At 37.8% G+C, this 19123-nt stretch overlaps 1 protein-coding gene across 1 annotated transcript; it reads right to left on the reverse strand.

The window, feature by feature from the left end:
• Nucleotides 1-1406: 1406 nt before the first annotated feature.
• On the reverse strand, nt 1407-4334 carry CRC (Plant-specific transcription factor YABBY family protein). The gene is made up of 7 exons (XM_078579815.1): nt 3849-4334; nt 2734-2874; nt 2401-2491; nt 2259-2307; nt 1975-2050; nt 1807-1887; nt 1407-1626 (listed from the first exon to the last, which is right to left on the reverse strand). The coding sequence occupies exons 1-7, from the start codon at nt 3921-3923 to the stop codon at nt 1552-1554; spliced, it is 588 nt and encodes a 195-aa protein (XP_078435941.1). The 5' UTR covers nt 3924-4334; the 3' UTR covers nt 1407-1551.
• Between the last annotated feature and the right edge of the window lie 14789 nt (nt 4335-19123).

The following is a 19123-nucleotide window of genomic DNA, read 5'->3' on the forward strand; positions in this document are numbered from 1 at the left end:
ATATTGTGGGACCAATAAAATTTGACTGAGGTCTGATATTTAACTCATTGTAGCTTTATCTCTCATATATTATTTATTTGATCTCGTTGTAACCAGTGTGATGAACTATACTTTTATTAATCCTCTAAATAAATCTTTCAGCATCCAAAATAAACAGCCTAGTTCTTAGAAAAATATTGCATCTGATCAAAGCCATGACATCATTCCACTATTGTCTAGATGATCAAATCATTGGGACGAAATCATTATAGCTAACTGAAAGTGAAAGCCCAAAATTTTGAATGCCTGTAAGGAAAAAATGAGACCCAAAAATCCTAAACATATGATATAGATATACAATCAAATGTCGTTCTTTCCTTCCAAAAAGTATTTTTGAAGTAATAAGAACAATTAGAAAATCGCTTAAAAATACAGCATCGCGTTTGAGAATCAATATCCTAACATATTTCATCGATCCATTCTCCGTATATCTACAAATGTTGTGATAGATGGTACAAGTTTTCACTTATTACCATTATAAATTTTTTTTTTTTATAAAAGCAACAAGATTTAGCAGTATATTTTACGAACAAGTTCTAGAGCTTATAAAATTTCAAACCGATTATGTCCTAGTTAAGCTCAATGAATTACAATTTAAAGATAATTTTGTCATGAAAATTTCAAAGCATCAACTGATGAATCCTCAAATCGTATGGTTGCTGGAGGGAAGCTAGAGCTTTCACAGCTTCCGGTAGGTGTTGAGAATGAAAAAATGAATGTCGATCAAGAGAAGAGACAAGAGTGAAGAAGAACTTTTCAACTCAACTTTCAGAGGAAAAACAGTACATATTTATAGAGAGAAAACTGTGACCGCTAGCGAGATTTACTTTCCCACGTAACTTACAATGGACGGACGAAAATAGCTGGAAGAATAAGTCGTGGGAAAAGTGGGGATAGTGGCAGGATTAACTGCCTTTAACGGTAACTAGAAGATTCAGGACTGGGCTTAATATCATCAATGGCTTCCCTCTGCTGAGTAGATATTTTACCCTGAATTCACAAATAAGACTACACGAACCCGTCGAAAACATTATTCCACAGTTTGATGTTAAATTATCTACGAAAAAACTTATACATAACACTAATCATAGTAAATAGCTGAATAATACTTGATTTAAAACGCATGTAAAATGTTCCATGTGATATTTTGTAGGGAATGGTCTTTTTATAGATATGATGTGCTAGCTGCGTCAGTTTTTCCTCAACAGACGGAGCTTGTACACGAATACACGACATGTTGGGCCTAAGATTTTAATCCACAGCTGCACGGCATCATCAGTGTCGGAATCTTTGAAATCGGCCACGATCCGATTACTGACCAAAATAAAACGAGGGAGAAGAGCGCCGAGAATTGCCTAATATTGCAATTATTCGAGAATTCAATTCAAATAATCGAAAACACCGTTTTTGCAGGTCTGAAATAAGAAAAAAAGCACCAACTTAAACGCGTCCGAGCATTGGAAACTCTCGCACTTGAAGAAATAGTAATGCTTAAGTGAAAGAGAAATGCAGTTAAATTCGGCGTTCCAACTTCTTGAAAGCGTCGAACCCATCACCCATAACTCCATTCCCTCGTCCTTGAATCATCTAAACAATATTTAGAATAAATAATTAGGTCACCAGAATTTAAAACATAGTGAGTCTTCTCTTTTCGAGCATAAGAGAAAAATGAGTTTTTTGATCAAATGGGTAAAATTAGACTTTCTACGCCAGAAAATCGTAAAGTCTGTAGAATTTCTGCGCTGGAAAAATCTTTGTGATACTTACATGATGGTAATGCGCCACTTTCAACTTCTTGCTACGTTCATCTGTGATCTTGCCATTTGTCTGAAGATCGTTCTTAGCCCACTGCAATAAGTAAAACTGAGATCTTAAACTGATGACAACATGCAGAACACATCTTCATTCTGTCAAGTAAATGGTAAATAGTCTAACGTTCTTTGAAGCCATGCTAAAAGCTTCTCGATGAGGAATGTTAGGGTGGGCAGCTTTGATTCTCTGTATCTCCTCCCTAGAAAAATAATGATCATGCATAGGATGATTAACATTAGAAATAATAATCGTTTTTATGCACATTTAAAATGCCCCCGAAAATTCCCCCAAGAGGCAGAAAGATGACATTATAAAAATAAACCCCGATGCATTTATATCGACATCAACGTCAAGAACTTGAAACCCGATCGGAGAATTTGTTTGCTGTCATGATTTGATATTCGTACTTCATAAACCGGTTGTACGCCGATGGAACACGGTGCTTTCGCTCCGGAGCTGTGAAAAAGTAGATAAGATCAATAAATGTATGAAAATGGATTTGCTTTATGGAGGACAGGATAAGAAGCTTTAAAAATAAACTCTACGCACGTTTCACGACGTAGGGTTCTTTGGGCTCTTGAGTAGACGCCGAAGCTGACGACATGGACAACGGGAGCCTTTTGTGGTCGTTTAAGGAACCCTAAAATCCGATTTCATTTTCACTGATTACCCAAACAGTAATAATGGTGCTCTATACAAGAAATAGTGTAGATAGAACCCTAAAAAATATTTACGCAAAACTATTAGTGACTTTCTTTCGGGATAAAGAAAATCAAGAGCAGGGCCTCAATATTTATGCCTATGTAAAAGCATACTGCATAAAACCTCGGAAAATGAAAACTTTATATATGTTCATTGCTCTTTTGAAGGAACTCGACAAACCTGAATTCCCAAACCCAGGGCCATATGCAAGTCTGCGCAGTGGGCGTTAACCAACGGCCTTGTACTGAGGAAGGAGAGGTTGCTGCAGTGCCCACACTTCACTGTCACTGTCTCCATCAGCCTCTTGCATGGCACTCCCACCTAAAACCAAACAACTTGATCCATCTAAGTTGCTGGGGTTTTTGCTGCTATTGTTTCGTTTTGATGTATGAAGATCAGCACAAAAAACTAAAGATGATTGCTCAATTTAACGGTATATCCAAGTGTCTTAACTATCTACGGCAAAACAATGGCAAAAGAATTAAGAAAATATGAGACTGATGAACATTTGACTCAGGAAACTTTGGTAATATATTTAGGGATACGAAGAAATTTAAGTCGTCTATCTAAACTGCTTTTTTTTTGCGTACAAGCGAGCTCTCAACATTAGCATGCAGAAACAAGTTCTGGTACCCAAAATAGTGATATCATCCTCATGATGGTCTAGATCCAGATATATATATATATATGTGAGGAGTTTGATGAAATATACCAAGGGCATAGTACAAGCAATATCACAGACAAGATTATGTTACAATTTTCCTGATAGAAAAAAAGGACGTAGCTACGTTCCAGCTCTAAACATTTGCAAGAAGAAATCGCTTCTGATACTAAAGAAACACTTAATACCATGCTCATAATGGTCTAGAGCGGGATATATACATGTTCGAAGTTTCACGAAATATACCAAGCAAGATCGAAGACAGGTGAATGTGATAACTTTCTGGAGAGATAACATGGACTTCTCCGAGAGGAGTTAGCTACATCCCAGGTTTAAACATAACCAAGCAAAAATGGCTTTTGATACCATCGTCATGATAAGTTAAAGCGAGATACGTATATGTGAGAACTTTCATGAAATATACTATGGGCATACTACATCTAATGTCTTAGAAAAAGTTTGAACTAATTTGACAGAGAGATAAGATAGAAAATATTCGATTTGGTATACTAGCTCATAGGAGAGAAAAGAAGGTTTCTTCAAACTTGCTGGTGTAGATCTCCATGTTGAAGACAGTTCAGGGATAGAAATAAGGAGCATCTGTATCTCAAAGCTATCATTCTCTTAGTATTACCGCGAGAACGGTGTTGCAGAAGTTGCAGCGAACATAGCACAGATGCTCAGGCGGTGAAGCAGAAGCGGGATCCATAGCCTGAAGAGAACGAAGGTAGGAGCTGAGATAGCGAAAGGAAGAAACCAAGAGCAGGTGCCAATAAGCGAGGACACGCAGTGAAGGAGACGAGAAGGAAGATGAAGATTAAGAGGGTGATGTGATGTTGGTATGAGAACGGCCCAGACAGCTTGAGATCAAATAATGGCAAGTAGACAAGAATCTTGCACTTCATTTCAAGTAATAAATAGGGTAGTGGACTACTCTCCTAACGACGCCTGGATCCGGGCCTGCCACAGTTGGTGATCAATTAGGAGACAGATCACCCTCTCTCCCAGCTTCCCAGCCTGCATACGTCAGCCCTACTTTCTCTCCAGTCCTCCCTCCCGATATTTTTGCTCGAATTTGGCCACAACATTCACCGCAAACATCAGTTAAGTGATGCCATAAAACAAGATTATAATGACATGGTCTGCCTCACCGCTGCCACTATTGGGTTTATCTAATATTGATTTTCTATTATGTACTGGATAATCATTTTCTTTGGATAATCATTAGTCTTACTCAGAGATGATGCGCGCACCTGATTTATAATTCAGATGGAAAATACCCGATGGAGACAATGTTTCATTCGTTTTATAGAGTTTCGATGATGTCGTTGGTCGAAATTAGCTCTATGTCGCTGGTTATTTTAATAGATATTTCTATGCATTCATGAAGCAATTAGGCGGATCAGAAACATGCTTTTAACGTGCGGATTATCCCGAATATTATAAGTTCTGAAAATAATACAGCATTAATTGGCATGTTTGATGTCAAAATTTAATGCAACTGAAGAGTTCGTTTCTGTGGGTCACTGTAAATAAAGTTGATGATACGCTTCATGATTGCACGATTCCGTTGTTGTTAAATAGGTGAGTAAATTAGGATACAATGGGGGAAAAAACTGGGTGTAGAGGGTCAAGAACTTTCTCCACAACGAAGCTATGTAAGATGAACGACAGAGACAACGGTAGAACCTTTGTGGAAGCCGATAGGATTCCATCCCTTTCTTAATTAGCTCGCACTCACGCGTTAAGTGCTGCAGCTCTGGTCCCCGATGTGACGATTCCTCGACTACCCAATCCGGCAACACTGAACCTTCCCTGCCCACTGCTTCCGCCTTCTTCCTTTGCCATGCAATTCTCTCTCTCTCTCTCTCTCTATCTATCGATCGATCGATATTTCTATCTACCTCTCTCACATTCTTTAATTCTCTTTCTATCTACCTCTCTCACATTCTTTAATTCTCTTTCTATCTATCCTCATCTCTCTCACTTTCTTTCATTCTCTCTCTATCTATCCTCATCTCTCTCACTTTCTTTCATTCTCTCTCTGTGTCTATCCTCATCTCTCTCACTTTCTTTCATTCTCTCTCTATCTATCCTCATCTCTCTCACTTTCTTTCATTCTCTGTATCTATCTTCATCTCTGTCTTTCTTTTCTTCTCTCTATCTATCTCTCTATATCTTATATCTCTCTCTCTCTCTCTCTCTCTCTCTTATTGTCGAAGGCTTCCACGGTCTGAGTGAAGCACAGGTGACTGTTAACGAGTTAGGGGGTATGAAACGACCAAAGGGGACCTCTGACGCGTGCCACTTCAGGCCGGGAAGACCTCTTAAGCGATGATGAGACGGGTGGGACTTATTCACCTATGCGTGCCATTCATTACATGGGTTGGATGAAAACTTTAAATAAATTTACATGTCTTGTCTACCGTTGAGTTGATGCCCTGTCACCTTGGTCATTGTCTATGCTTGATGTGACAGCAACCCTAACTAGATGCAGCCAGTTGTGAGGAAGCAGTAGGAAGTACGGTTCAGAGGAAGGTCCAGATGCAGTTACGAAACTCTTCTCCCAAGGATCTTGGGTCGTGCCTTAGGGTTTTGGGTCAACGTTGAAGAATCTGTAGCTTAAAATTCGACAATCAAGATGACATGTGTATAGAATGTTATCCTTATGACCCTGCAAGGCTGACACAGTATGTGATCCGCTTTGATAATATATTCTTATTAAAAATAGGCAATCACATTTGTCAATCTACAAGCTATTCAGTCATCAGAAAGGCCAAAATCGTGACATTTTGAGGAAGACATCTTCTTGGATGACTTTAAACCCTGTTATGAGAGGGAAGAGAGATCTATCAGAGAGCGTGACGAGTCCATGCAGAAAGCTGATCCTAGGTGACTTTAAACCTTGCTATCAGAGACCCCGGATAAGTAATTCCTTGTCGAACGAAATACACTGTTTTCTCCAAAAAAGAACAATGAAAGAAAGAAATAATGGAAAATAAGAGAAAAAAGGTACATACAAAGAACCACCCGAACTAATGCGATAAAAGACGATAGCTTACCTATCCCATGGATGAAATTAAGATTCAAAGTATCTTGTGAGTAAATGTGAAAAAAAATACAAATATAATAAACTGTTTGACATTTGAATGACGACGGATAGCTCCGCTGAATCTGAAATTCTAGAAAGCGAAACGCGCCGAGGGCCACAAAGAAACTTTAGGTCAGATTTTTATTAGAATAGTAGAAATAAGTATCCTCGGGCTGATGCCCACAAGATAAATATGCTTCATCGTAGGGGCAGATGACCAGAAGATGGCCACAATGCATCGACTTACAAGTGGGTACCCCAAAAAATGAATCAAATTTTATTCCATTGGAAAGATAAGGACCGTGTTGATGTATAGGCGTACATTCTACGCCAGCCTCACTTACTAGAACGGAGATTTGATTCGTATTTTCTCATCTTGTTGAACCAATTCTTCAATACTATCTATAGAACTACAAAAACCATTAATATTCAAGATTACTTTCAGAGAACGCGTGGCTCCATTCATTGTTTCTAATAGAACTGCATCTTCTTCTTGCTATGTCAAGTTGGGCCAAATTAACCAAATTCACAGACCTTCAGAAAGTTTCTGGTTGAGAAATTGTCTTGAAATATTCCATAGAAATGGAAGGAATGATAAACAGTTTACAAAAAAGTGATAAATTTAAGACAACATATAGCATTTCATTTATTAAAAAAAGAGAGAAAATATCTAACATTTGATCTCATCTACAAACCTATGAACCAATATAGTTAATGATTTTATTATAATAATTCTTTAGTCTCCTGTCTAAGTTATTAACCACATCCAATTTTTAAAATAATCTATCCATGAATTTTATTCAAAGGGATAGGTAAGGAATGTCATAGTATTTCCAAAAATGTGTCAGACTGGATGAGACATAAACCATCATTCCACCTTTCTATAATGGACGAAAATTGTTGTCAGAGGTAAAAATGGGCCAGACTTGGGCTTAATATTTATATTTTAATGTTCACCCCATTTAACAAAAATTGGAATTATCTTATTCATTTTGGGATGTGGATTGTCTAATGTTCACCCCACTCCTTGAAGGCCTAAGTCTTGCTGTCACATCAAACCATCATCATTTTCTTATCGCCCTTGACTGTTGCAATTGCCAGTATTCCCTTTCTATTCCTTCCTTTCACTTATTTTTGCTCCGTTCCTATCCTTCCATCACTCCATTTCATCTTGCTATATCTCTTTGTCAGTCCATCCCTTTCACTGTCTCATCTGTAGTGTCAATCTCTCTCTCTCTCTCTCTCTCTCTCTCTCTCTCCCTCCCTCTCTCTCTCATTTTCTGAGTCTATCTCTTTGACTCTGAAATTTTAGGTTTCTAAGAACCATCTGGAGTTGAAAGAAGATGATGCCAATGTCGAGAAAACCAAGGTAGAATGAATTGACGACTCACATTTTTGGTTGTTGCATTTCACTTTCTTTAAAAAAATCTTTTCCCTGTTAGAATATTAGTCATGATTCATTTCTATGCTCCTTTCAGGTTTGATCTAGAGGTGACACCCAGCAATGCCCAGTTGGATGTAGTTTGGTGACCAGGTGGAACCCGGATGAGATAGGAAGGAGCAGTTAATGGATACAACATGTACTGAAACCATTTGCAATGGGAACTTTATGTTTTCTAATATGTACTTAATATATTATTTTTTAATACATTATTAATTTAACAGGAAGTTCATCTTAAAATTTTATTTGATTTATTGTATTTTCTCCATGGGAGAACATGTCAGTTTCAGTCTTAATATTGAATTTTCTTCTAATTTACTTTAATTACATAACTATGACTGTGAAATTTCTACCTTGAGTTTGATATGGACTAGTCAATATGACTAGATTGAGATCAGATGGACCTTAAGGTTTATGTGATTTAAAAAAAAAACCAGAACACACCAAGACCATCATTCCCTACAGACAAGTGATGATCTTGATCTATGGGATCCCAAGCTACACCACAGCTACAATACCTAATCATTTTTTTAAGACTATCCATCAGTACCCATCGTGTGCTTTGATAATCTCAATTTTAGGGTTAAAATTCGTCGTTGGTGATTGAGATTATTCAATAAAATATATTTGACCGTACTTGAAAATACGTAGTTAGTGATGAGTACGGATCGTCTCCACAGGGAACGATGATTAAGGAATTACTTTCTTAAACTAGTGATGATCAATGAGCGATCAACAAAAAACACAATTCAAGGATATGAGCGAGTGATATCGATTAAGAAGTACTTAATTTATATGTTAATTTAACTTAAATAAAAGAGTACGTGATTGTGACGGACACGATAATGAACTATGGTATGAACGAGGATAGTGGTTGGATATGGAATGGTACGATGGCAAGGATGGAGAGATGAGAGAGTGGGGACGCAAGTAAGTGAAGTGATAAATGAAACGTTGATAAAAAAAACTATAACTATGATAACGATGATGTTGGGAGAGAAACAACGTAAGGCGAAGACACTTACCTTAGATCTTTACGTTCCGCCTGGATCACGGCGATTTGCGAGTGCCGGTAAGCTCCCCCTCTTCTCTTTTGTCTCTTCCCACACACCCAAGACACCAAGAACACTCTTGATGGATCTCAAAACTCACTCTCTTTCAATCAGCCCACAAAAGTGGGAAGCAAATTCAAGATCGTTTTTACAATGATCCAGGCCTCTATTTATAGATTAGAGGGTATGGAGAGAAAGAGGAGGGGAAGATGAAAAGTTATGGCCGTTGGAAGTTGAAGCAATCCTAGCCTTTAATTTCTTCTCTCTCTTCATCAATGTCATCAGTTTGTGCCTGTTAAGAAGTCAAAGCACTTGGTATTCTATGGCTTTTTGTATTCCGTGGCTTTTCATATTCCATGGCTTTTCGTATTCCGTGGCTTTTCGTATTCCGCGACTTTTCATATTCCGTGCCACATGTACATGTCAAAAGGACAAAAAACAAAGAAAAAATCTCTTTCTCAATGCTGATGTGGCGGCGCATCCGCACGCCACGTCACACTATGCCATAAAAAAACCAAAATACTTAAAATTTCATATTAAATCAAATAAAAGCCCAAAAAATACGTATAAATATATTTTTTGAATCAGAAAAATCATATCTTTCCAAATTTAATATCCAAAAATTCCATAAAAATCATATTCTTTCTCAAAAATTACATTCTTTTAGAATATACTATTAGAAAAATCCTAAAATATAGAAAAATTTCAGAAATTTGTTCTAAAATAGATTTAAGTATTTTAAGCTTGATAACATGCAAATATGAGTAATTTAATGCATAAATACGCATAAATATAATAATATAAGGCACTAAAGATGCATGTTATCATGCGTATGGGGTCTGGTCAAGCACAAAACTCTAATTCGTCATCTCATATGGGGATATGAATTAGGGAAAATTCTTTAAACCTCTTTTATATCAATTTCACGATCTTGGCCAAGGAGTTCATTGTATGCTCTTCCTATAGTCTTCCTTCTCATATAATGAAGGCGGGCAATCCCCTTTTAATCGACAATCACAATCATTTATGTTTTAATCTATCTGGGTTCTGATTCTTATGAGTCTCATGATAAGCTGATCATGCTTCTTCTCAAAACCGACCCTTACATTTACAAGATGATCCAGGTGTTTGATAACATCAAATAGTAACTGTTAATTATGCATGGTTAAGCCAGAGTTCATTATTTATTTTTATTTCTAATTATATATTATACATTATTTATGATTAAAAATGGGAAAACATAAATTACCTATTGAGTCTTAATTTCTTAAATTTATTAGTTTTTGAGACTAACCCCACTTGATTTAAGAGAATCAAGTGGATTATTCTTATTATTTTGTTGGAAATTTTATTAAAGATGCAAGATAAGGCCCAACTTAACCCTCTTTAGAGACCATGATAAAATGAGGTACAATTTTGGAACTAACTCCATAAATTCAAATTTGGAGGCTGCTTTGTCTTTGGAGAATAAAATATGTGGATGAAGGCTGAATTTCAAGATATAACTGCCTCAGTAATCCCTGGAATTAGATCCAAGGTCTAAGAACATTTGGCTTTCTCTATTTAAATTTCTCTTCCCCCTCTTTGTATCTCATCCTTGAATTTTGTCCCAATAAATTATTGGTAGCCTTTGAGAATCAAACTTCTTGGCTGCATAATTTATTAAGATTTCATATTAATAGAGTAATGATCCAAACCTTTTGATCCAGAAAAGAAAAGGAAAAAGAAAGAACACCATCTTGAACCCTAACTTGTGTGACAAAACAATTCTGTGGTTTTTTCCTGCTTGAACCTTTTTTTTATTTTTTATCTGGGTATGATCCAGGAATATATCCTATATCTATACCTTTACAAAGAATCCAAACACATTAAAAATTCCTCATATAACAAAATTTACAGCCCTTTCCATACATGCCTAACTACATCTCAATTCCGTCGCTTGTCGCACATCGTCGCACCCCACAGCTATCCAATTTTCCCGTGGGCACCCTCAACATGTGGGTGAAGGTAAAATTATCATTTTTAGTTGATTTATTTCCCTAAAAAATTCCGGGAACTTGATAAGTCTCATAGAAAATATTAGAAATAAACTTTAAGTTTATCTTATTTTTCAAAATTAGTTTCAGTAGTTGTTTAGTTTTGATTGAAACCTTTTGATATAAAATCATAAATCCAAAGAAAATATAAATCACTTATATATATATATATTCAATTTGTAAATACCTTCTCTCTATGGAATCAACCCTCAAAATGTGCTAACCAAATTTACATAAATGTTGTTGCATAACTGGAAGGATTAAATGATCTATTAACTCAAAGTTCTGGTTGATCAATGTCTTTTGTCTAGGGATGACTACACAAGTGTGACATGAATCAACTTGGTGTCTAGGGAGGTACCTATCATTTCAGGTATTTTCATCACTAAATATCAACCAGTATTCTTCACGAGTCATGAAACACAAATGTTATAAGATCAACCATCCCCATAGCATGACCACGACTAGAGAATATTTTTGTGTTACTATGTTTATGTCCTTGTGGGATATCATGTGAATGAGGAATTTCAGGGATTGGATTTTTAAATGTCCAGAAAATTTAGTATAAGTAAATTCATCTCTGGTCATTATTGGGAGTATCAATGCATTAGTGAACTTAAGAGATATATATTCTTTGAGTGACATTCTGATCATTTAACTACATTTCATACATATTTATAAAAATATTTTTCAAATTTAATCCTTATTAGGTTTCTAACTTAATATTTTTTAACATTTGATATTCCTTAATTTAAGTAAATTCAATAAAATCCATAAATATCATCTTATGCGTACTAATCCATAACTAAAAATTTTGAATTAAAAATTTTAGTTCATATAAATGATACCCCTCTTGGTAGTTGTTAATATGTAAATTATTGGGCTATTTCTGAGAAAATTACACTTTTAATGCATTAGAATAATTACAAATGTGTGTTATCAATCTTTAAATGATCAAACCTATTTTTACAGTGATATTTTCTGATGTTTGTGGACTTAATCATATTTTTATGGAATTTTCTGACATCACGTTCTTAAATATTTTAATTTTCTAATTTATATTATATATATTTTTTAATTCGGAATACAATTCAGAACTTAAATCTCTAATTCGTAAAGAACTGAATTGTTTGACCTTAAATTCATGGCGATATGAATTTTCCAAGTTGGAGTATATATTTATAATATTTTGACTTATTATTTATTTTATAATGATTTATTAATATATATTTTACCTTGAATATGTGTCTGCCATGTGTTTCCATTCAATTTGTTGAATGACGACCAATCATGACTATCTATAATGATTAGCTGTGCTGATCATTGCTTAAGGCACAATTATGGCATTTCAAATAATGATTCCATAATACACCAATTATTAACTAACACTCGTAAATCACCATGATCCTGGCAGAATGTATGGATCTACAATATACTTCTCAATTACTATATTTGACTTCTTCTCTACCCCATTCTGGTAACTCTTTTCATCATTGTTACTCTTGCATTCACTCGACCTTCACAACCCCAAATTATCACTAACTAGTCTCATCAACTTAATATCATAATCTCACCTCACATTTTCTCGTTACCTGATTTTATATTTAATATGTATCTCATCTCATCAATGTTCCATGTGGAGATGATCTGCAATCATCTCTAGCTAAGATTACTGAGTGAGTACGTATTTATTTTTTCTGGAATTATCTCAAAAATATTGATGGCATGTTTAAACCCTAAGTTTTTAGATTATCAATAATTTTAAGCTTATGTAGCTTCATGAAATGTGAAATATTTTAAAAATAAAATATGAAATATGCTTAAAAATATAAATATTGTTTACTTAGTATATCTGATAGGTGTTGATGGCGAGGACGCCAACATATCATCGACGAACACGTCACCACGGTCAACCGAAGTCAACACGCCTGCTATGGACCACGGTCAACTGGAGTCAACCGAAGTCAACCCGCCACGGTCAACCAGAGTCAACACTAAAGCCGACACGCCACAATCGCCAACTAGCACGTCTCCACCCACGCACGTCTCTACGCGCGTCATGACATGACGCCAAAGGCAGATCCACAACTGCCCTTTGGCATGACACGGCGCACGTCTTTACTTTCTCATCAATTTCTCTTTCCTCCAAGGCCTATATAAAGGCCATTGTTTTCAAGAAACTCTTAGGCAGTAATAATTTCAAGAATTGAGTTTTGTTTAACTCTTCTTAGAGGACTGCCCAACCTCCCTACCCCTCTGAACCCTAGCCGTCACCGCCGCCGCCATCGCCCCGCGACGTCAGCCTCCCGCCCCCTCTCCTTCCTCTTTCGCCATCCTCTCTCCCTCTCCTATTCTCTTTCTTTCCTCTCTCTCTCCCGTCCTCTCTCTCTCTCGCCCAGGCCGCCCAGCCAAGCCGCCCAGGCTGCCCCAGCCAAGGCCGCCCAGGCTGCCCCGCCAGGACGCCCATGCTGCCCCAGTCAGGCCGCCCAGAACGCCCCAGCCAAGGCCACCTAGGCCACCCTGCCAGGATGCCCAGGCTGCCCCAACCAGGCCGCCCAGGACGCCCCAGCCGAGGCCACCCAGGCCGCCCCGCCAGGATGCCTAGGCCACCCCGCCAGGACGCCTAGGCCGCCCTAGCCAAGGCCGCCCAGACCTCCCGCCAGGGACGCCCAGGCCACCCCAATCCGGGCCGCCCAGGCAGCCCCGCCAGGACGCCCAGGCCGGCCCAGCCTAGGCCGCCCAGGTAGCCCCGCCTGGACTGCCCAGAACGCCCCAGCCGAGGCCACCCAGGCCGCCCCGCCAGGACGCCCAAGCCGCCCCAGCCAGGGCCGCCCAGACCTCCCGCCAGGGACGCCCAGGCTGCCCCAGCCCAGGCCGCCCAGGCAGCCCCACCAGGATGCCTAGGCTGTCCTCGCAAAGGCCGCCCAAGCCACGTCCTAGGCTGCCACCCAGAGCGTCTCAGGCCATCGGTCGTCGTCGACGCCATCCGACGCTCCAAGCCACGCGCGCTACGCGCGCTCCAAGTGCACTCCGCCGCACTCCGCGCGCGCGCCGGCGCTCCACGTACCCTACGCGCACTTCACGCGCGCGGGTGTTTGCCTACGCTTGACTCTACGACCACGACATCTGCACTCAACCAGGGCCGTTCCGCACCCGGAACGCCCAGCATCATCCTCGTCCAGTGGGCCGCTCAACGCTCGGATTCGCCCAGCCTCGTCACGATTAGAATTTCCCGCATCCTCTTCACGCACTACGGTGCCGAGGTACGCCTGAACTCTTTGGTGTCGAAAATGTTCTCCGTCCAGTGTTTTCTCGAGAAGTTCCCACCACCGTCAGAGTTAGTTTTGGTTTGGATCTCCACCTCTTCTCTCTCTCTTTCCCGAGTGTTTTTCGCGACGCGAATTCGGGTATTGATTTCAGTGCTTAGGCATTGTCGCGGTGGGGAAGACAGTACTCCTGCCCTCGATAAGGGTCGGAGCTGCACCACCAGATTTTCATCGGTTTTAAAGTCCGAATCCGACCGTGTGAATTTCTGTGGATTGTTTTATCCCTCCCTACAGACCCATTTCCCATCATCAACCCATCCCTCTCCTTAGTCACCCTTTTCCTCTGCCGTCCTACGTCAGGTGTTCAAGTTTAACGCATCAATCCAATTAAATAAAGAATTGGAGGTGATTCCCCAATTTCAATGGAAATATCTACCTCTCTTCCAGATTAATGGAAGGGAAGCCTCAAGATTAACCTGTGGTGTCTTCCTTTCTCCATTCTGGATGTTATTTTGCATTTTTTAAGATTCTCAATAGCATGTCCTTTCTAGCCAACCTTACTAACAATCTTCATTACAATATGGTAACAAGGGGCAAGGTTGATCTTCATGATCCTCATTAAAACACATAAAGAAATATAAACAACCAAGATTTTAATTTCCTGGATTTCCCTTTTTAACGTATTAATCAATACTTTGTTCAAAACGGATGACATTGTCCTCCATTCCTTGATGTTCTCCATCTTCATGATCATAAGTACCGCAAGTATACCAATATTTCATGTTATTCTATTCTTCATCCTTTATAATTATATTTTATTATTTAAATATATATAAAACTTTCCAAGGTTTGTAGATTCATAAATTAATTTTTAAATAATGAATATTTTTTAAAAAGATACACTTCTCTCATATTAAAAATATTAATTTTTAGATATTTTATAATAAACAATTAATTGATTGCCTTTTACAAAAACCATGATAATTAAAAAGTTTTTTTCCACCATAGTTCATCATTTTAAGGAGAATTATGAAAATGAGAAATTTAACTTTTAGTGAAATGATTATGTTGGATATTATGTGGTCGTCAACCCAAATCACACAACCATGCTTTTATTTAAGTTCATTGAATAAAATATTAGTTCATTATTATTCTAGTGTAATGTTTAAAATGGAGTTCATGAATACGTGCAATGACCTAGCGAATTATGATGAGATCATAATACAATGATCGCTGGTATTTAAACATGTATTATAAATATTCCTATTGAATGGATAGCCAAGATGGACATCTAATTATTCGGATAGAATAGCACTATCTGATCCTACTTATACGATAAGTATGGGTGATCTTGTGGTAGTTAGTGTGGCGACACTAAGGATAGATAGTGGGTGCTCTTTGGAGAAAGATTACATTAAATTTATCAGAATGAATCCCTGACTGGTATTATACCTAAAGATCAATCAAGTTGATCCATGTTGCAGTTGTATCAGTGATCCATTGACCTAAGATACGAATGACATCTCGCGGATGGACAATTATGACTATGACTTATGAGTCTCTAATCATGGGATTCAAACAAGTCATAGCTCGGATATAGAATGAAGCTCACAGAGATGATGGAGTGGTCAAGAAGGGATCATCCTCCTTCAGTATAAGAGGAGATTGACTCAAGGAAGATGATGAAGCTAAATAGCTGGCCATGGTAGTGAGGATAATGGAGAAGGCATTATATGGTAATCCCATTTACGCATTAGTACTAATCAAATGACGAATTAGGGTTTGAAAATCAACCATACCCGAAGTCGTTTGGGAGTCTTGCGCGAATGATGAATTATACATAAATAGTAACCAACGATGGTAAAGGTTCCATGATAGAGTTGGAACATTGCTCATTATCTTCTAGAGCATAAGGTGTAGCTTGGCATGCCACATGCTGGAAACTTAACCTATTGATTGGGTGAAGTTGATCCTAAGTTAATGAATAGGCTTGGTTAATAATTGTTATTGGGCCATTAAAACTTATTATATGGGCCTAGAGGGTGACACACAAAAGCTCATAGGTTCATTGGTGAATATATTTTATTTAATGTGTTTTTATGAAAAATTTTAAGTAAACTATAAATAAAGGAAGGGGCACCCATTTTAGGCACCTAGGCCAACCAAAGGTGGGCTCCTCCCACCCTTTTCTTCCTGAGTTTTCTCCAATCCTTCAAGAAGGGAGTCTTCATGGTGAGAAGGTCCACAAGAATTTGAATAAGAGTTGGAGGAAAAGTGGAGGCCCAAGAGCAACTTGATCGCGTGGATACTTCTAGAGGTCAAGCACGTGAACGGCTTCAGAACAATATTAAAGGGAGAAATCAAAGGGGGAATAAGTTCCCCACAAGGTACATATGATGTAATATGTTTTAGAGATCGATTTTGAATCTCTCAATGCTTCTGTTACATAAAAAAAAGGTTGCCTATCATCCCATCAAGGAACAAGAACCCAGCAAATAATGTGACAAAAATCATGAGAATGATATGATAATATTTTTCAGATTAATGTCTCAAGGAACCAATAAATTTTACGTTAGTGACTGATTCAAATTACAGTGTTAACTCTAGTAATGTTGTAATTTTATAAACCTAAATCAAATAAGTTTATTAAAGTAGAAAACTCACTCTAGTTTGTATAATGGGAGTGAGGTCGTCTCAAGGACTGGCCTTTAGAAATTGTTGTAATTGTGAGGGACAAAATTATTTATAGGTTGAGTAAGATAAATAATCATAATCATAATGAAGATATTTAAGGGGTGGAAGATAAGTAGTGAGTGAGAAAATTTAATTGGAGCAAGAGAGAACTTAAGATGATGGGAATGGTAAGTAATAGTAGCTAGTGTTTGAGAGAACTAGAAAAGGGGGAGGTACTATGTTAATGAGAAATGATATTTGTGTGATCGATAGGGTGAATATATTTTTCAGATATTTGAGGAGTGATTAAGTGGAAGAATGTATAATATCGTCACAAGATAATAAAATAGGTAGTCGGTGGTATACTTTTATATTTTAATTAAGATATAGGAAAAATATGGTGAAGTGAGATTATTAAGGATAATATGATTACTAAGTGATATGTAAGAAAGATAGAAAGGTATAATGGTGAAGAAAGATGATTATGTTGGGATTTACTTAAGAGGAGTATTTATTTTAGTAAAATATAAGATAATCAAGAAAGGGTATGAAAATTCTAGTGCGGGTATGAATATAAGATATTAAGGAGAAGATTTAAATATGTATATATTAATTTGGTGAGGGGCTTATAGATATATAGAGAAGTTTAAGAATTAAGGAGATAAGATGATAATATATTTTTTATATAATAGACTTTCAGAATTTAAGTCGAATGAGAGAGAATTAGAAAATATAGAAGGGAACAATAGGAGGACTTAAGAATTATGTATTTATGTCCCTTCATGACATTCGATAAAATTAGAAGAACAAGTTAATAATAGTAAAATACAAATCATATAGGTTTATATATCTAATAAGTATCTTTTTATCAGATAAAGTCGAAGGAAAAATCAGATAAAATCAGGAAATTACTCAGTGCACAGTATGTATTTGATAGAATGCCTCAAAGAGGCTGATCTATGAAATGTCTATGAAATCATAACAGGTGTAATATAACATGTTGCTAATATAAATTATAATCAAATCAAGGATGTACCAAATCTGCCCTGATTTAGGCTAGCAGGGGTAGGGGTGCCCATCGCTGGCCCATAACTTTACTGTGTCTCGTTCATCTTCCTTTGTGCTGGTGTAAATATTGGTATCCCTCTACTCTCCCTGGAGCCGACTTGAGAGTTTGGCGCAGTTAGAGAAGTATCATGCCCATAATCTTTCACACTCTACCATGGAAGGGTCTCCCTGACAATTGTGTCTAGGTCAGAGGAATGTCAAAATTGGGGGTCGTAGACCCTTTTTAAGGTGTAGGGATGTTGATCTCATGGTCTGGCCTTAAGGGTCCTTTGAGGGCATATAGGTGGTATGTGGTCCCTCCGCTTTGCCCAAGTCTGTTGCCTGGTCGACATCTAGGGGCAGAGATGAATGGATCTGCCATTGGTCGTAGATCTCTGTAAGAGTTGGACCAATGGCTGTGATTAATCACAGCCGTGATCCACCCTTAAGTGGTGCAAAAATGAGGCCACATCCACCGTCCTCAGAAGCATGACACGTCAACTACCGTCAACTATCATCTTCGTGATCCCTCGGCTCGTGTGGCCCTATCGTCCACATGAGCAGCGACATCTAGTCAGAAGTCTGAAAAAAGAAACACGTTAATAAGATTATATTTATATTTCTTTTTAAACCTTGCCATATGATCTTCTTCAAAGGATCAAATGGTCGAGATTATATCAATACACCTAAAATTGGCCAGATATAACATAGGCTTTGGGCGGGGTCGGTTAAAATCTTGTTAATTATTTCTTTCTAGTTTTCTAAACATCACAGTCCATTGGGTTGTAATCCATTTCATTTCTTGTCAGCCCGGTCTGGTGAGGAGCTGAAAGAAATGGGTTACAAATTATCCCATACAGATAATCTTAAAAATCAAGACAAGTAGTTAAATTTCGACTAAGGCTATCATTTGAATAAACGATATACTTCCCCTCTAACGTGCATCCACATGCGATGTTATTTGTTGTGGGATCTACCAATGGTCCTATGTGGGATCCTTGGGTTCTCTATTGGGCTCAATCGGTAGGTGCCTCAGCTGTGGCACTTGCCTGAGCACTCCTGCACTTTCCCACCTAAGGCTGGATTGAGTGTTGTCACTGCTAGCACTTGGCCTCCTCTTAACAACAAAATTTATTTTCTATTTATTTTTTTATTTAACTTTGCGGTGAAATAAAATAGAATAATTTAATCAATTGATATTATAATGTTAAAATATGATCTGCACAAAAATAATTGGGATTGTAAAATATGTAAATAAAATTTTTTTTCTAACGTGGTAGACAAGTTCAGGCATGAGAGATAT

Source organism: Wolffia australiana, chromosome 8 (assembly GCF_029677425.1).
Source record: "Wolffia australiana isolate 7733 chromosome 8, ASM2967742v1".
Taxonomy (NCBI): domain Eukaryota; kingdom Viridiplantae; phylum Streptophyta; class Magnoliopsida; order Alismatales; family Araceae; genus Wolffia; species Wolffia australiana.